We start from the raw sequence: 19,619 nt of genomic DNA on the forward strand, positions 1-19,619 counted from the left end.
GCCAAACATTTCTAAGTCCCAGTATCTCACTTGTAAGAATGTGCTGCCGTTCTTTGTCCTACGGTATGTGACTTTCTTTAAGTTGAGTTTGCAGTAAACATGCTTTAGCAGGAAATAGAACAGCCTTCTTACTCAAACATTTACTTTTGCTGCAGTCACGAGAGTAATTCAGTCACTCTCTCAGTGCATTCAGGAGTTTCATTTTTATGTAATGATGCCACTTATTGTTTATAAATTGGCCACGTAACCAGGCACATGCTGAGTAACCTCCTTAAAACTTAATTGCTCAGTGAAAACATAGTGTCCCTGATAGGTATGTTGAGGTTTGGAGTTCTACTGGAACATAGCGTAGTAAAGCTCGGGTGGGGCAGTTATGAAGAATTCATAACTTTATCAATAAAACAAACCAGTTAATGATGGGGTTGTACAAAAATGAGAGTTTATTATAGAGTTCTGGCACATGAATCAAAACTGTACAGGATCTAAATAATACTGCCATGCAGTTACTAACAGGAGTTGGGATAATGTATAAGGATATTATAAGACAATATTTTTTAACCATTCATCTACTTTAATCTGGGTAAGTTGATAGATGCCTCTTGTGGAATCCAGTAACAAAATTAATCAGCAACTATTTTCATAATGAATAAGTTGGGTTTTTTTTGTTTGTTTTTCAGCATAAATTCCAAACATTTCTAAGTCCAAGCTTCTCATTTGTAAGAATGTGCTGCTGTTCTTTGTCCTACGGTATGTGACTGTCTTTAAGTTGAGTTTGCAGTAAACTCAACTTAAAGATTTCCTGCAAAAGCATGTCTTTAAGTTGAGTTTGCAGTAAACATGCTTTTGCAGGAAATAGAACAGCCTTCTTACTCAAACATTTACTTTTGCTGCAGTCACGAGAACAATTAAGTCTCTCTCTTAGTACCCTCAGGAGTTTCATTTTTATATGATGATGCAAGTTATTGTTTATAAATTCGCCAAGTAGCCATTCACATGCTGAGTGACGTCCTTAAAACTTAATTGCTCAGTGAAAATATAGTGTCCCTTTTAGGAACATAGCTCAGTAAAGCTCGGGTGCGTCACGTTATGAAGATTTAATTGATTGATTGCATTTTGGAGTACATGGATTGCCTTCCTGCTTATTAGTCAGTGTGCTTTGCACCAGGCTTCCAACCTTGTTGTTAGCAGGCACACTGACAAAAACAAGACATTTGAAGATGACATCAAGTTCTCCAAAAATATTTTTATTTCTACCAAGCTCATCAGTAACATGTGAATACACCCATAATTTACATGGCCAGACTCTGTAGTGTATATTCAGTGTTATTAGCACACATCATATTCTTTAAGTTGAGTTTACAGTAGACATGCTTTAGCAGGAAACAGAACAGCACACTCACACACAGACATTTGCTGCCGTCACGAGAACCAATCAACCTGCCTCTCAAAGTCAAAATGCATATAAGGCACAATAAAAGGATTTCCAATATGGAAAATAAATTATCTTTCAAAACCGATAGTATAGACGTGCATTATGAATGTTTAGTGTTTCCTGATTAATCATCTTGTTTATATATATATATATATATACATACATATATATTTACTGATTTTGCTGAAAGCCTTTGTACATTGTACATTTTCTGCATTCTTCTTGGCAATCTATCTTCAAAGATTTACAAACAACATTAACAAGACACATTTCTATCAACACAACTTCAGTAGAAAAAAAAAGTCACAAATCCATAGCTATTGAATTTTCCCATGGTCACCTCAATGCATCAATGTCATCTGGTGTTATGTCATAGTCAAACTACTCTGCAACTCTTCACACATGATGTGAACATGTTTTATTTTTAAGTCAAGTTCACAAGCAGATGTAATTAGCAGAACTCCATCCAAATTCATCGACTGATTATCTCAGTTTGTGTGGGTGGCAGGTGGCCTCTGAATGCGTTCTTGCGGGTGATGCTGGAACACCGGGTGTAGATCTCCTGGGCCTGCGGTCTGGGTGGCACCTTAGGTGCTGTCCGGCTCTTGTAGAGGTTGAGATCAGAGACACTGGGGATCATTTCCCCCTGTGGGCTTGTCGGGCTGAGGTGGTTATTCAGCATAGGGGGAGGCATACGGCTAAGACGCATCTGTTCCTCGTTGTAGCTGTAGCTCAGGTTGAAAGACGAGGAGGTCGCCCAGGAAGAATTCAGCTCATCGCTGCTGTCGCTGAAGTCGCTGAAGTCGCTGCTGTCGCCACTGTAGCTTATATTGCTTCCCTCGCTATCTGCTCCCGGGCTCATGGCACGCCTCCTCTCTTCTCTGTAAATCTCCAACATGTTTGTGGGCGGAGGGGTGAGCTTTCCAGTCGTACGTGAGGTGGGAACGCTAGCAGGCTTGTCAGCGTGGCTTGATGCAGGCCGAACAGGAAGTTGTTCAGACATGATGCCAATAGAGTGTGGTCTGGGCTTTCTGTATGGTTGGTGCTGGCTGGGTGTGGAAGATCTGACGGGTGAAGGATGCAGCAGGTTTCCATGTGAGAGGCTGAGCTGGTCGGACTGCAGGATTGGGGAGGGCAATTGGATTGGGGAGGAGGCGTGACGATAGTCATGGTGGGTTGGCATGCGCATATGAGGGTAGCTGTAGGCCTTCAGGTACATGGTAGGGATGTAACCTGCTTTACCACTGTATCTGTTAAAAAAAGACAAGAATGTAGGGTTGAAATCTGGATGAGTTTAAAGCTTTGAGAATTTCGTTATGGTTAGCTTGTCTTGGTAAAACAATCTATAATGACAGTGGTATGACGTTTAAAAAGTTCAGCCAAAGTGTTAAATACCTGATGAGCCACCAGCCGTTGTCTGACTTCTGCAGGACCTCCACCACTGCACCGATGGCGACGCTTATCTCGTCATCTTTGGTTGCCTTGTAGCTCTTGACTGCAATGTACAGCATTCCTGAGGGTAAAAAAATTACTTTAATACACTGGTGAACTCAGCGACCGCCCCCCTCAGTACCCCCATATTTGAAGAAAAAAAACACAGCAAAAGTGCCCTCTTGGATGGCCCTATGGTAGAGAAAACATGATACTGTGCCCTCTAGGGTGTCCTTCCAGTTGAGAAAAAATTATACCGTTCCCTCTAGGGTGGCCTTCCAATAGAGAAAACATGATACCATGCCCTCTAAAGTGGCCTTTCAGTAGAGACATATGAAACCATGCCCTCTAAAGTGGCCTTTCAGCAGAGAAAACATGATACCGTGCCCTCTAAGGTGGCCTTTCAATAGAGAAAACATTATAACGTGCCCTCTAGGGATGCCTTCCAATAGAGAAAACATGATAACGTGCCCTCTAGGGTGACCTTCCAATAGAGAAAACATGATACAGTGCCCTCTAGGGTGGCCTTCCAGTAGAGAAAACATGATACCATGCCCTCTAAAGTGGCCTTTCAGCAGAGAAAACATGATACCGTGCCCTCTAGGGTGGCCTTTCAATAGAGAAAACATGATACCGTGCCCTCTAGGGTTCCCTTCCAATAGAGAAAACATGATACCGTGCCCTCTAGGGTGGCCTTTCAATAGAGAAAACATGATACCGTGCCCTCTAGGGTACCCTCCCAGTAGAGAAAACATGATAATGTGCCTTTAGGGTGGCCTTAACATTTTTTGCCCCTGCCCCTCAGACAGCCCGAGTCCCCCACTGCTTTCATAGATAATGTCGTAGCATCTTGACGGACATTAACCCCCTGAGGTAATTAAAAACTATGCACTATGTATGTAAACAAGTGTTATAATATCTTGAGATTGTACAACTGAAACTTTGCACATACCTCTTTCAGAAGCCCCATCTTTTTCATCTTCATCCTCCTCATCATCATCCTCATGTAGTTTCTCCAGATAGGGGGCAGGGAACCAGGCTATCCTTTTGTCTTCATTCTCCACGAGCCACCACCCTGAAACAGCACAACCACATATTTAACATTAATCAGTGTGTTCCGGGTCGATGATGTCAACCACTAAGAGGACACTGAACACTCAAGCTCGCTCACCTGCTTTGTCTTTGATGAGAACTTCTACTTTTTCGTCCAACGCCACTTTGAACGGTTTATTCTTGGTGTCCTTGGTTTCGTACAGGGCCACGCATCTGTACGTCTCCGTGACGAAGGGCTGGGTCACTATACCGCCACCTCCCTGTACTGCATTCCTGATTTCATTGTCTGTCGGCATGATCATGATGCTGAGGAGGAGAGCCGCAGGTTAATTAGAAGCTTACTTTGCCTCCAGCAAAACACAGAGGAGCTTGTGCCACACCTACGCCTAATTTCTGAACCTAATTTAAAGTTGCAGTTGTTGTTTACCAGGTTGAGTTTTAAAGGCTCCTAGTGCAGATATCTCAGCATTTAACATTATCCAAGTCCACATGCTTGCTGAAAAGGCCAAATTGCATATTTTTACAATTCTTTTATATTCTTTTAATGTGTTATGCTAATAACTACAGTAATCCTGTACATAAACCTTTTTACCAGGGTTACGAATAAAGCTGTTATTATTTAGTAGGGAGTGAAATTGTAATTTAAGAAGACTTTTTGTCAAGTCTGGACACAAGTTTCCATTAAACAATTTCCTTATTTTCATGCACGTTTGATAGAATCTGCTTTAAATGGTCATTCAGGGTATTTAATTTCTGGACATTATTTATTTTCCCAGTTTTTGCCACCATGACAATTCGGGTTGTGTATTGGCACGAATCTGGCGATACAATACGTATCATGATACAGGGGTAACGATTCAATACATTGCAATATATTACAATACTGTAAGTAAGGCGATACATTGTTTTTTTTTTAAATATAATTTTAGGAAAACTATCATAGTATAAAGAAAACATCACCTTATGCATAAAATCTGAGTTTACTTTTGTATACAATCAGATCTGCATTTGCATGAATCCCAGTCTCTGCAACATCCAACATCATAGCACTACTTTGAGAGGGTGCATCTCTTTGTAAATGAAATAAAGTATTGACTGAGTTAATCTTTGCATGCAAACTATTAATTAAAAATCAATAGTGTTTTAGAGAAATATAATAATGCGATATTCGATTTTTCTGATATTTTCTTACACTCATAATGACAATCTAAAAAGTCGCTGCTCGCAGTCTTTTGAGTGTCTGCACTGGAGCTCAGGGGCCCCAAAAAGTCTAAAGATATCCCTACACAAAATTATGATATTTTAATTTCTATAAATATGTCCAGCCTACCTGTTCTTGGTGAACTCCGGCTCCAGGTCTTGGTCGTTGGGGTGGAGGAACTGGAAGAGGTCTGCATGCTGAGAGACCCTCGGGTCGCAGCTCAGGAGCTCATTACAGTATTTCTGCAAGAACTTGAGGCACTTTACTGACTTGAGGGGACCCTTCTTCGGGCAGCACAGTTTCACCATTTTTTCTAAAAGCGCACAGGACGCATGAAGTCAGAATCCAAACACATTGTACACATTGCACATTGTGACTTAAACTGCAGCTGTAAATTACCTTGAAATTTGGGGATGATCCTGTCGGATTTTTTCGAGCCTGGGAATGCTTTCTTCAATCGTTTCTGAAATTGGTAACAGAGCTGTTATTAATAACCCCCCAAAAAACACACCTGCACATGTGCAACACAGAAAGATCATTTAAATACTTACATGCATTTTCTCGAAATCCTTTAAAGACCTGTAAACTATAATCTCATTCTGGTCTGACCAAAGCACGGAGGCCATGTACAACTGGAAAAAACAAAGGAAAATGCAGATTTTAGTCACACTGTAGAAAAGCGCAGATGTTTAATAAAAATCAGAGCTCCATATGTGCTTACTTTGCTCTCCTCCTTCTGCATCACTCCGATTAAACCGACGCTGATGGGATACCGCTTTGTGTCCATGACGGACCGACAGAGACAAAGTGGGTATTAATACAGTATAAAGAATAAAGTTGTGACCTGCTCCAGAAGCCTCTCAGTCAGACTGACACAGCCCAGATGCTCAACAGGTGTAATTATATCTCCTCCACCTGTGCAGGTATGGCATGCGTCACATGCTCCTCGTAACTAGCAGGACAATCAAAACAAAACAACTACAGGGAAGTCCAGCCTTATAAATTAAGATGCACGTAGGCAGCACATTTCCACCAAGTCCCCGGGGTAGTACCAGAACACGCTGGAGAGATTATACACCCCCGTGACAACATAGTCAGGGGTATATAGCGCTCCGTGTGTCCTTCCGTCCGTTCGCGTGTCACACTTTAGTTTCCGGAGCAGAACTCGGAAACTATTTCACTTAGGAACTTCAAATTTTGTATGATGGTTGACAGTGTAGTCTAGACGTGCCTTTTGGGGGTTAGAACTCTCACCAGTCCTCCACTCACACTTCTGTGAATCCTACCATACTGCCACAGTACCCACCCTCTGGACAACTGCTACCATAATCCTCGTACCCAAAAACCCTGGCCCACAGAACTCAACCACTACCGCCCCATTGCTCTCACATTCATAATAATGAAGTGCCTGTAGAAGCTGCTGCTAAACACAATCCTGCCAGTTGTCTCCCCACAACTGGATCCCCTCCAATTAGCCTATAAGACTAAGAGGGGCACGGAGGACACTGTGTTGCCTGCCTGCTACACCTCCTCCAGCACCTGGATTTCCATGGTAACTTCGCCAGGATACTCTTTGTGGAGTTCCGCTCCGCTTTCAATACCATCCAAAGGCATCTGATGATCCGGAAACTACACCATCTCAACACTCACCCCCGTCTAATCTATCTCATACACATCTTCCTCAGTGACAGACTGCAAGCTGTGCGTGTGGGCACGACCACATCACCTGCACTCACCACCAACACTGGAGCACCGCAGGGATGTGGGTTGAGCCCATTCCTGTATGCGTTTTACACCAATGATTGCACCAGTCCGTCGCCCAATACTACCTACCTCAAATACTCACACGACACAGCCATTCTTGTCATACTTACAGACCACAACACTGCCCTGGACTATAACAACACAGTTGCTCACTTCATCCAGTGGTGTGAGGACAATCATTTTCACATCAACGTCAGCAAAACAAAGGAAATACAAATCGATCCCACCTCCCCTCAGCACCCCATTATCATCAACGCCCAAACAATTGACGTAGTTGATAACTACAAATACCTTGGAATGACTCTGGACAATAAACTCAGGTTTGACCAACACTCCAATGACAATCAGTCATTACTGTTACTGTTCCACCTGCTTTTTTAACATATTATCTGTCACGAACTGGGCAAAACTCACACCCATAACCTACACTGCTGCCAGGATAATTGGTCTCCCCACACCCAACCTCACAGAGCTAAACAACAAAGCCATTGCACGCATTGCAATCTCAATAGCACGGGACATCACACACCCACTCAATCACCACTTTACCATAATGCCCCGCTCCTTTGCATCGGTACAGAACACTGAGGTGCAAAAAGTCTCGCTTTGGGAAAAGCCGTGAGGCAGTCATAGCCGCCTTAAACAACAGGCGTCACTGAATAGGCCTGTGTGTGTACTGCTCTCCGTCATTTTCTGTTATTGTCGCTGTTACTGTAACTATGTTATTGTGTGCTGTTGTGTGTGTTGGTGTCTGACAAGTGCAGTGCTGTGGAAACAAATTTCCCCCTGTGGGACAATAAAGTCTAAAGTCTAAAAAAAAAGTCTAGAAGTCCAGGGTGCCCATTAGTTAATTAGTTAATGCCTATTAATTCCATTACTTCCAAAAGGGTAAAACCTTTGGCCCTACTTTAGTAGGGTCAAGCAGTGAGCAGGCGTTTGTGAGCCATGCTCACTTTTCCCTTGTTGGATCCATCGATTGGATGCCTGAGGGTGCTTTCACATTAGGGACCCGGTCCCGGATCCGAGTACACTTGTCCCCAAAGTCCAGTTCGTTTGATTAGTGTGAACGCTCCATACCGTACTCGGGCACGGTTTGCCGATCTGTGCTGGAGTCCACTTGAAAAGGTGGTCTGGAGTACAGTTCATGAGGACTCGGGTACGGTTCGCATCAGGTGTGAAAGCCAACCATACCGAAACACGGAAGTGGACCGCTATTTAACGTGAGCAACGTGAGTAACATTAGCAGTTAGTGAGTAGTTTTGAAAGGGCAGACTTTTTTCAACGCCGCCGGTCTGCTCTGAAATCTGTATACATATAAAACTGTTTCATATCTATGTCTGTATCTGAGCGCAGCATGCACCGATCTCATCCTCTAAACTGTACGGCCATGAGGGATTAAGTAGGAAGGCAGGCGAGAGGTTCCTTAAAATATAAACAATAGTAGGCGATGGAGTAGGGCGATGTTTGTTATTTTAACTAATTGAAGGGTCTACCTCCTAAGAACGAGAGTCACACAGCTGCTCAAGTGTTTTAAGATGCTCCACCACTAGAACAGCTGATCTCAACATAAACAAATACACATGGATGATGACGCAAGTGTACTCGGCTACGAAACAACTTTACTAATGTGAAAGCTGAGCGGCGAGGTTTGGCAATCATACTCGGGCACGGTACGGATCAATCGTACCTAATGTGAAAGCGCCCTTAAAGTATCCTGGTCTTGATGAGGATATAGACTTTACATGCTTTCTGTGAATAAGAAATATTTATATATATTTTTCCTCTCTCTGTATAGACTCCCATGTTTGTTTTGCACTCTCCGTTGAAAAGTAGGCGTAGTAGGAGCTTTTTAATGATTTAGCCACTACAATAAAGGCTTTTTAATATATTTCCTTCTTCGTTGACACTTTTCTTTTTTTAGCATTTTGGAGATTGCCTTCCTGCTTATTAGTAAGAAGCCTGTTGGATTATAGTCAGTGTGCTTTGCACCAGGCTTCCAACCTTGTTGCTGGCAGGCACACTGACAAAAACAAGACATTTGAAGATGACATCAAGTTCCACAAAAATATTTTTATTTGTAACAAGCTCATCAGTAACATGTGAATACACCCATAATTTACATGGTCAGACTCTGTAGTGTATATTCAGTGTTATTAGCACACATCATATTCTTTAAGTTGAGTTTACAGTAAACATGCTTTAGCAGGAAACAGAACAGCCCGCACACTCACACACAGACATTTATTGCCGTCACGAGAACCAATCAACCTCCCTCTCAAAGTCAAAATGCATATAAGGCACAATAAAAGGATTTCCAGTATGGAAAATAAAGGATCATTCAAAACCGACAGTATAGACGTGCATTATGACTCTTAAGTGTTTCCTGATTAATCATCTTGTTTATATATATATACATATATATTTACTGATTTTGCTGAAGGCCTTTGTACATTGTACATTTTCTGCATACTTCTTGGCAATCTATCTTCAAAGATTTACAAACACCATTAACAAGACACATTTCTATCAACACAACTTCAGTAGAAAAAAAAAGTCACAACTCCATAGGTATTGAATTTTCACATGGTCACCTCAATGCATCTTGTAATTCGCAGAACTCCATCTTTGGGCCACAGAATAGATTAAGTTCCTGAATAATAAAAATTATCAATATAAACTTCATCGACTGATTATCTCAGTTTGTGAGGGTGACAGGCGGCCTCTGGATGCGTTCTTGCGGGTGATGCTGGAACACCGGGTGAGGATCTCCTGGGCATGCGGTCTGGGTGGCACCTTAGGTGTTGTCAGGCCCTTGTTGAGGTTGAGATCAGACACACTGGGGATCATTTCCCCCTGTGGGCTTGTCGGGCTGAGGTGGTTGTTCAGCGTAGGGGGAGGTGTACGGCTGAGACGCATCTGTTCCTCGTTGTAGCTTTGACTCAGGTTGAAGGACGAGGAGCTCGCCCAGGAAGAATTCAGGTCATCGCTGCTGCCGCTGCTGTCACTTACATTGCTTTCCTCGCTATCTGCTCTCAGGCTCATGGCACGCCTCCTCTCTTCTCTGTAAATTTCCACCATATTTGTGGGCGGAGGGGTGAGCTTTCCAGTCGTACGTGAGGTGAGAATGCTAGCAGGCTTATCAGCGTGGCTTGATGCCAGCCGAACAGGAAGTTGTTCAGACATGATGTCAATAGAGTATGATCTGGGCTTTCTGTATGGTTGGTACTGGCTGGGTGTGGAAGATCTGACGGGTGAAGGATGAAGCAGGTTTCCATGTGAGAGGCTGAGCTGGTTGGACGGAATGATTGGAGAGGAGGCACGACGATAGTCATGGTGGGCTGGCATGCGCATATGAGGGTTGTTGTAGGGCTGCAGGTACATGGTAGGGATGTAACCTGCTTTACCACTGTATCTGTTAAAAAAAGACAAGAATGTAGGTTTAAAATCTGGATGAGTTTAAAGCTTTGGGAATTTCGTTATGGTTAGCTTGTCTTGGTAAAACAATCTATAAGGACAGTGGTATGATGTTTAAAAAGTTCAGCCAAAGTGTTAAATACCTGATGAGCCACCAGCCGTTGTCCGACTTCTGCAGGACCTCCACCACTGTACCGATGGCCACGCTTATCTCGTCATCTTTGGTGGCCTTGTAACTCTTGACTGCAATGTACAGCATTCCTGAGAGTGAAAGAAATGACTTTAATACACTGGTGGACTCAGCGACCCCCCTCATATCCCCATATTTAAGTGCTCTCTCGGATGCCCCTATGGTAGATAAAACATGATAGTTGCCCTTTGGGGTGTCTTTCCAGTAAAGAAAACATGATAGCATGCCCTTTGGGGTGTCTTTCCAGTAGAGAATACATGATAATGTGCCCTTTTAGGGTGGCCTTAAAAGTTTTCGCCCCTGCCCCTCAGACAGCCTGAGTCCCCCACTGCTTTCCTAGATAATGTCGTAGCATCTTGACGGACATTAACCCCCTGAGGTAATTAAAAACTATGCACTATGTATGCAAATAAACCAAGTGTTATAATACATTGAGATTGGGTACAACTGAAACTGTGGACGTACCTCTTTCAGAAGCCCCATCTTTTTCATCTTCATCCTCATCATCATCATCATGTAGCTTCTCCAGGTAGGGTGCTGGGAACCAGGCCATCCTTTTGTCTTCATTCTCAACAAGCCACCACCCTGAAACAACACAACAACATATTTAACATTCATCTGTGTGTTTCGGGTTGACGAGTTCAACCACTAAGCAACAACCAACCACATAACACTGAAGCTCGCTCACCTGCTTTGTCTTTGATGAGAACTTCTACTTTTTCATCCACCGCCACTTTGAAGGGTTTGTTCTTGGTGTCTTTGGTGTCGTACGTTGCTACGCATCTGTACGTCTCTGTGATGAACGGCTGGATCACTTTACCGCCACCGCCCTCTACTGCATTCCCGATTTCATTGTCTGACGGCATGATCATGATGCTGAGGAGGAGAGACGCAGGATAATTAGGAGATTAATTTGCTTCCAGTAAAACACTCGTTTTACAGCTCGTGCACAATGCACGCTTAATTTCTGCACAAATTGCAGTTGTTGTGCAGGAATGCAGACAAGTCTTCCGGGTTGAGTTTTAAAGGCTCCTGGTGCAGATATCTCAGCATTTAACATTATTCACGTTTGCTGAGAAACTCAAATTGTCTATTTTTGCAATTCTTTTACATTCTTCTAACTTGTAATGCTAATAACTACAGTAATCCTGTACATAAACCTGTTTTACCAGGGTTAGGGATAAAGCTGTTATTTAGTCTGGACATTTTTTGAAGGTTAAAAACCTACAGCAAAGCTCACTGCATGACAACACACCTGAATTTAAAATATAAAGGTTAGGTTTATAGCAAACTTTAAAGACAAGTTTCTACTAAACAATTTCCTGATTTTCATGCACGTTTTATAGAATCTGCTTTAAATGATGACTCAGGGTATTTTCTTCCTGGGCATTGTTTATTTTCCCTGTTATTGCCACCATGACAATTAGGGCTGTGTATTGGCAAGAATCTGACGATACGATACGTATCATGATACAGGAGTAACGATTCAATACATTGCAATACATTGCAATATATTGCAATACTGTAAGTAAAGTGATATATTGCAATTGTTTTAATCTCATTTTAGGAAAACTGTCATAGTGTAAAGAACACACAATCATATGCATAAAATCTCAGTTAAAAATGTTTACTTTTTTATGCAATCAGAACAATCAGATCTGCATTTGCATGAATCACAGTCTCTGCAACATCCAACATCATAGCACTACTTTGAGAGGGTGCATCTCTTTGCAAATGAAATAAAGTATTGACTGAATTAATTTTTGCATGCAAACTATTAATTAAAAATCAATAATGTTTTTGAGAAATATAATATTGCGATATTTGATTTTTTCGATATTTTCTTATTAACAATCTAAAATGTCGCTGCTCGCAGTCTTTTGAGTGTCTGCACTGGAGCCCAGGGGCCCAAAAGTCTAAAGACATCCCTACACAAAAATGATGCAATTTTAATTTCTATAAATATGCCCAGCCTACCCGTTCTTGGCGAACTCCGGCTGCAGGTCCTGGTCGTTGGGGTGGAAGAACTGGAAGAGGTCTGCATGCTGAGTGACCCTCGGGTCGCAGCTCAGGAGTTCATTACAGTATTTCTGCAAGAACTTGAGGCGCTCTAGTGACTTGTTGGGACCCTTCTTCTGGATGCTCATGTTCACCTTTTTGTCTAAAAGTACACAGGTTTGCATGAAGTCAGAACACCAAACACATTGTATGCACATTGTGACTCACTTAAAACTGCAGCTGTAAATTACCTTGAAATTTGGGGATGATCCTGTCTGACTTTTTCGAGCCTGGGAATGCTTTCTTCATTTGTTTCTGAAATTGGTAACAAAGATGTTATTAATAAAACCAAAAACACACACACACGCACATGTGCAACACAGAAAGATAATTTAAATACTTACATGCATTTTCTTGAAATCCTTTAAAGACCTGTAAACTATAATCTCATTCTGGTCTGACCAAAGCACGGAGGCCATGTACATCTGGAAAACAAAGGAAAATGCAGATTTTAGTCACACTGTAGAAAAGCGTAGATGTTTGATAAAAATCAGAGCTCCATATGCGCTTACTTTGCTCTCCTCCTTCTGCATCACTCCGATCAAACCGACGCTGATGGGATACCTCTGGGTGTCCATGACGAACCGACAGAGACAAAGTGGGTAATGATAAAGTATAAAGAATAAAGTTGTGAACTGCACCAGAAGCCTCTCAGTCAGACTGACAGTCCAGATGCTCGGCAGGTGTATTTATATCTCCTCCACCTGTGCAGGTGTGGCATGCATCACATGCTCCTCATTACTAGCAGAACAATCAAAAAAAAGAACAACAGGAAAGTCCAGCCTCATAAATTAGGAGGCAGCACGTTTCCACCCAGGCCCCGGGGTATTCCTACAACACGCAGGAGAGATCATATATCTCAGCTGGCCTGGGAACGCTCGGGCTCTGACGCTGTATCCAGTTCTCTTTATACATCCATGGGTTAAGACAGGTTGGAGAGTTGATTTAGTAAAAACTACCTGTCAAAGCCCTGCTTCTCAGTCAAAAACTGTGAGTCCAATAGGCAAAAAAAATAGTATTATCATCCGAACGCTGTGATGTGGTTTTCATGTGTGAAAAGTAAAAATTGAGAGCATGGGAGCAGGTTAGAAAACTGTCTGCTCTCCATCAAACATTTCTCATCTCAGTTAACATTAAGTTTTATGGGGCAGTTGTTTGGAGTTCCTGTCACTTTCAGGCTTCCCAAACCAAATGTATAAGTCCGTTTGATCCCATAGTTACGTGTCTGCGATCAGCACAAGATTTCCTACATTTTATGTGAAATTATGTATGAAGAGTGAAGAAATTGTGGGAATGGGAGCTATTTCGTTGAGAAAATTCCTCTCCACTCTAGCGGTGATGTCATCCACACTAGCTCTGAACAGTCCGTCCCGTACACACTTATTATATTATCTGAAAATTTTACAAAACGTAAACTGTGATTTCGTGGAAACCGTTCAAGCTATCAAAATGCTCATTTGGCCCAATAAAGTATTAAGTCTAACAAACAGTTGAAAGTTTTAATCATTTTTCTACATTAAAGTATGGGAAATCGGTATGGCCCCACAGAGGAGTGTTTTTGAGCTCTCTTCATGTCAATTTTGTTTTCCATGGGGACATTTTTTTGCACTTTTTTTTTGCGAATTTCGTGAAAATGTCTGGGCGAATCTCAGAGAAAAATCACAGCACAGCATTCCCGATCATTACGCACATTTTGATGTTTTTTTTTGCATGTGTTGGCAATGCTGCAAGAGATGTAAAGGGCCAAAAAATGAGTTGGAGGAAGAAATATATTGGTAAGAAGCCCTACTAAAACCTTCCAAGAGGGAGAGTTTTTATACCCCCGTGACAACGTATCCGTGTCCGTCAGTGCGTCCTTCCGTCCGTTCGTGTCACTCTTTTGTTTCCGGAGTGGAACTCGTTAACTATTTAACTTAGGAACTTCAAATTTGGTATGATGGTTGACAGTGTGGTCTAGTTGTGTCTTTTGGGGGTTAGAAGTTTAGGGTGCCCAAAAGTTTTGAAATTTTTTTTTATTTTTTTCTACTTCAATTTCGTTTCTGGAGTAGAACACGAAAACAATTTCACTAAGGAACTTCAAATTTGGTATGATGGTTGACAGTGTGATCTAGTTGTGCCTTAAGGGGGTTAAAAGTCCCTGGTGCCCATTAGTTAATTAGTTAATGCTCATTAATTCAATTAGTTCCAAAAGGGTAAAACCTTTGGCCCTACTGAAGAAGGGGTCAAGCAGTGAGTGGGGGTACGCCTTGTTGGATCCATCAATTGGATGCCTTAAAGTATCCTGGTCTTAATGAGGATATAGACTTTACATGCTTTCTGTGAATACGAAATATTTATATATATATTTCTTCTCTCTGTATAGACTCCCATGTCTGTTTTGCAGCTTCCGTTGAAAAGTAGAAGTAGTAGGAGCTTTTTAATGATTTAGCCATTACAATAAAGGCTTTTTAATATATTTCCTTCTTCGTTGACACTTTTTTTTAGCAGCATTTTGGAGATTGCCTTCCTGCTTATTAATAAGAAGCCTGTTGGATTATAGTCAGTGTGCTTTGCACCAGGCTTCCAACCTTGTTGCTAGCAGGCACACTGACAAAGACAAGACATTTGAAGATGACATCAAGTTCCACAAAAATGTTTTTATTTGTAACAAGCTCATCAGTAACATGTGAATACACCCGTAATTTACATGGTCAGACTCTGTAGTGTATATGCAGTGTTATTAGCACACATCATATTCTTTAAGTTGAGTTTACAGTAAACATGCTTTAGCAGGAAACAGAACAGCCCGCACACTCACACACAGACATTTACCGTCGTCACGAGAACCAATCAACCTCCCTCTCAAAGTCAAAATGCATATAAGGCACAACAAAAGGATTTCCAATATGGAAAATAAAGGATCATTCAAAACCGACAGTATAGAGGTGCATTATGAATGTTAAATGTTTCCTGATTAATTATCTTATTTATATATATACATATATATTTACTTATTTTTCTGAAAGCCTTTGTACATTGTACATTTTCTGCATTCTTCTTGGCAATCTATCTTCAAAGATTTACAAACACCATTAACAAGACACATTTCTATCAACACAACTTCATTAGAAAGTTCAGTAGCTATTGAATTTTCCCATGGTCACCTCAGTGCATCTGCTGCATCACCTCTTATGTCATAGTTAAACTACACTGCAACTCTTTACACACGGTGTGAACTGTTTTATTTTTAAGTCAAGTTCACAAGCAGATGTAATTCGCAGAACTCCATCTTTGGGCCACAGAATAGATTAAGTTCCTGAATAATAAAAATTATCAATATAAACTTCATCGACTCATTATCTCAGTTTGTGAGGGTGACAGGCGGCCTCTGGATGCGTTCTTGCGGGTGATGCTGGAACACCGGGTGAGGATCTCCTGGGCCTGCGGTCTGGGTGGCACCTTAGGTGTTGTCGGGCCCTTGTAGAGGTTGGGATCAGAGACACTGGGCTTCATTTCCCCCTGTGGGCTTGTCGGGCTGAGGTAGTTGTTCAGCGTAGGGGGAGGCGTACGGCTGAGATGCATCTGTTCCTCGTTGTAGCTTTGAGTCAGGTTGAAAGACGAGGAGCTCGCCCAGGAAGAATTCAGGTCATCGCTGAAGTCGCTGCTGTCGCCGCTGTCACTTATAATGCTTGCGTCGCTATTTGCTCTCTGGCTCATCGCACGCTCCCTATCTTCTCCGTAAGTCTCCACCATGATTGTGGGTGGAGGGGTGAGCTTTCCAGTCCTAGGTAAGGGGGAAACGCTAGCAGGCTTGTCAGCGTGGCTTGATGCAGGCCGACCAGGAAGTTGTTCAGAATTTATGTCAAAAGAGCGTGATCTGGGCTTTATGTATGGTTTTTGCTGGCTGGGTGTGGAAGATCTGACGGGTGGAATTTCCAGCAGGTTTCCGTGTGAGAGGCTGAGCTTGTTGTTGGACTGCAGGATTGGGGAGAGAAATTGGCTTGGGGAGGAGGCGCGATGATACTCATTGTGGACTGGCTTGAGCATATGAGGGTTGTTGTAGGGCTGCAGGTACATGGTAGGGATGTAACCTGCTTTACCACTGTATCTGTTAAAAAAAAAGACAAGAATGTAGGGTTAAAATCTGGATGAGTTTAAAGCTTTGAGAATTTCGTTATGGTTAGCTTGTCTTGGTAAAACAATCTATAATGACAGTGGTATGATGTTTGAAAAAAATACCTGATGAGCCACCAGCCGTTGTCCGACTTCTGCAGGACCTCCACCACTGTACCGATGGCCACGCTTATCTCGTCATCTTTGGTTGCCTTGTAGCTCTTGACTGCAATGTACAGCATTCCTGAGAGTGAAAGAAATTACTTTAATTCACTGGTGAACTCAGCGACCGACCCCAGAAAACATGCAGCAAAAGTGCTCTCTTGGATGCCCCTATGGTAGATATAACATGATATCATGTCATCTAGGGTGCCCTCTTGTGGAGAAAACATGATAACGTGCCCTCTAGGATGTGCCTATGGTAGAGAAAACATGATAATGTTCCCTCTGGGGTGGCCTTAAAATGTTTTGCCCCTGCCCCACAGACACCCTGAGTCCGCCACTGAAATTAAAAACTATGCGCTATGTATGTAAATAAGCCAAGTGTTATAATATCTTGAGATTGGGTACAACTGAAGCTGTGCACGTACCTCTTTCAGAAGCCCCATCTATGTCGTCTTCATCCTCATCATCATCATCATCATCTACCTTCTCCAGGTAGGGTGCGGGGAACCAGGCCATCCTTTTGTCTTCATTCTCCACAAGCCACCACCCTGAAACAGCACGAACCACATATTTAACATTCATCTGTATGCTCTAAGTTGATGAAGTCAACGACTAAGAGGACACTGAACACTGAAGCTCGCTTACCGGCTTTGTCTTTGATGAGCACGTCTACTTTTTCATCCACCGCCACTTTGAAGGGTTTGTTCTTGGTGTCTTTGGTGTCGTACGTTGCCACGCATCTGTACGTCTCGGTGACGAATGGCTGTGTTACGTTGACGCCGCCGCCCTGTACTGCATTCTTGACTTCATTGTCTGGTGGCATGATCATGATGCTGAGGAGGAGAGACGCAGGATAATTAGGAGATTAATTTGCTTCCAGTAAAAACACTCTCACAGCTCGTGCACAATGCACGCCTATTTTCTCCACCTCATTCAAGTTGCAGTTGTTGTGCAGGAATGCAGACAAGTCTACCAGGTTGAGTTTTAAAGGCTCCTGGTGCAGATATCTCAGCATTTAACATTATCCACATGCTTGCTGAGAAACTCAAATTGTCTATTTCTACAATTCCTTTACATTCTTCTAACTTGTTATGCTAATAACTACAGTGATATTGTACATTTTACTTTTTTATGCAATCAGAACAATCAGATCTGCATTTGCATGACTCACAGTCTCTGCAACATCCAACATCATAGCACTACTTTGAGAGAACACATCTCTTTGCAAATGAAATAAAGTATTGACTGAGTTAATCTTTGCATGTAAACTATTAATTAAAAATCAATAGTGTTTTTGAGAAATATAATATTGCAATTTTTCTGATATTTTCTTACACCCATAATGACAATCTCAAATTATCGCTGCTGGAGTGTTTGCTCTGGAGCTCAGGGGCCCCAAAAGGTCTAATGACATCCCAACACATAAATGATGCTATTTTAATGCTCTATAAATATGTCCAGCCTACCTGTTCTTGGCAAAGTCCGGCTGCAGGTCTTGGTCGTTGGGGTGGAAGAACTGGATGACGTCTGCATGCTGAGTGACCCTCGGGTCGCAGCTCAGGAGTTCATTACAGTATTTCTGCAAGAACTTGAGGAGCTCTAGTGACTTGGTCGGACCCTTCTTCTGGCTGCTCATGTTCACCTTTTTGTCTAAAAGTGCACAGGTTTGCATGAAGTCAGAACACCAAACACATTGTATGCACATTGTGACTCACTTAAAACTGCAGCTGTAAATTACCTTGAAATTTGGGGATGATCCTGTCTGACTTTTTCGAGCCTGGGAATGCTTTCTTCACTTGTTTCTGAAATTGGTAACAGAGCTGTTATTAATAAACCCCCAAAAAACACACAACCTGCACATGTGCAATACAGAAAGATCATTTAAATACTTACATGCATTTTCTTGAAATCCTTTAAAGACCTGTAAACTACAATCTCATTCTGGTCTGACCAAAGCACGGAGGCCATGTACAGCTGGAAAAAACAAAGGAAAATGCAGATTTTAGTCACTCTGTAAAAAAAAAGTGCATATATATTTTTTTAAATAAAAATCAGAGCTCCATGTGCGCTTACTTTGTTCTTCTCCTTCTGCATCACTCCGATCAAACCCACGCTGATAGGATACCTTTGGGTGTCCATGACGAACCGACAGAGACAAAGTTGGTTGAATAATAGTTAATAATAGTTAATAATACTGGTTGTGCTCTGCGCTGGAAGCTTCTGGACTGACACTGCACAGATGCTGAGCAGGTGTATTTATATCCCTTCCACCTGTGCAGGTGTGGCATGCCTCACATGCTTCTCGTCACTGGCAGGACGGAAAAACAAGTACAGGAAAGTCCAGCCTCTAATAGTCTAAATAGGTCGCTGCACGGTTCCATTCGGAAAGTATTTCTTCTTGCCAGTCGTTGTGTAAGACATTGTGCAATGTACAGAATTCTTCTCCGTTTCCTCCACAATGTCCTGTCCTTGGCATTTGTCCAGTTATAACACCTGTCAGTAAATCCCCAAAGCAACACCCTTGACTCTCCCAAATTAAAAAAAAATATGTAATACATATAAACAGGTACACAAAACTACATATAGTGGTTAAGATTTTAATCTGTTAATTTTTTTTACAGTTTTCATCACTTGTTCTTATACTAAATGTTCTTATACAATTATGTTCATTTTATACATTTTGCTTTTTTTTACATTTCAATCACATTCTTAAGACATTTAATTTAATTTTCAGCAAGCTTTGTGCATCATATATATATATATATATATATATATATATATATTCTAATTTTATTAATATCAAATAATGCATTTATTTT

The 19,619-nt window shown here is 41.9% G+C and overlaps 4 protein-coding genes across 4 annotated transcripts; all 4 read right to left on the reverse strand.

Moving 5' to 3' along the window:
• Positions 1–1,210: 1,210 nt before the first annotated feature.
• Positions 1,211–3,045, reverse strand: LOC119501850. Its single transcript, XM_037792527.1, has 2 exons — positions 2,828–3,045; positions 1,211–2,682 (listed from the first exon to the last, which is right to left on the reverse strand). Exons 1-2 carry the CDS (start codon positions 2,941–2,943, stop codon positions 1,905–1,907), a joined length of 894 nt encoding a protein of 297 aa, XP_037648455.1. The 5' UTR covers positions 2,944–3,045; the 3' UTR covers positions 1,211–1,904.
• Positions 3,046–3,723: 678 nt separating this feature from the next.
• LOC119501344 (NADPH oxidase organizer 1-like) lies at positions 3,724–5,848 on the reverse strand. Its single transcript, XM_037791656.1, has 6 exons — positions 5,669–5,848; positions 5,517–5,580; positions 5,247–5,430; positions 4,035–4,222; positions 3,816–3,938; positions 3,724–3,731 (listed from the first exon to the last, which is right to left on the reverse strand). Exons 1-6 carry the CDS (start codon positions 5,741–5,743, stop codon positions 3,724–3,726), a joined length of 642 nt encoding a protein of 213 aa, XP_037647584.1. The 5' UTR covers positions 5,744–5,848.
• A 3,083-nt stretch (positions 5,849–8,931) lies between these two features.
• Positions 8,932–13,188, reverse strand: LOC119502549 (NADPH oxidase organizer 1-like). The gene is made up of 8 exons (XM_037793606.1): positions 13,056–13,188; positions 12,888–12,968; positions 12,735–12,798; positions 12,463–12,646; positions 11,174–11,361; positions 10,951–11,070; positions 10,439–10,556; positions 8,932–10,293 (listed from the first exon to the last, which is right to left on the reverse strand). The coding sequence occupies exons 1-8, from the start codon at positions 13,119–13,121 to the stop codon at positions 9,561–9,563; spliced, it is 1,554 nt and encodes a 517-aa protein (XP_037649534.1). The 5' UTR covers positions 13,122–13,188; the 3' UTR covers positions 8,932–9,560.
• Positions 13,189–15,159: 1,971 nt separating this feature from the next.
• On the reverse strand, positions 15,160–19,043 carry noxo1a (NADPH oxidase organizer 1a). Its single transcript, XM_037793605.1, has 8 exons — positions 18,874–19,043; positions 18,694–18,774; positions 18,539–18,602; positions 18,267–18,450; positions 17,446–17,633; positions 17,226–17,348; positions 16,762–16,879; positions 15,160–16,630 (listed from the first exon to the last, which is right to left on the reverse strand). Exons 1-8 carry the CDS (start codon positions 18,937–18,939, stop codon positions 15,868–15,870), a joined length of 1,587 nt encoding a protein of 528 aa, XP_037649533.1. The 5' UTR covers positions 18,940–19,043; the 3' UTR covers positions 15,160–15,867.
• Between the last annotated feature and the right edge of the window lie 576 nt (positions 19,044–19,619).

Source organism: Sebastes umbrosus, chromosome 14 (genome assembly GCF_015220745.1).
Source record: "Sebastes umbrosus isolate fSebUmb1 chromosome 14, fSebUmb1.pri, whole genome shotgun sequence".
Taxonomy (NCBI): domain Eukaryota; kingdom Metazoa; phylum Chordata; class Actinopteri; order Perciformes; family Sebastidae; genus Sebastes; species Sebastes umbrosus.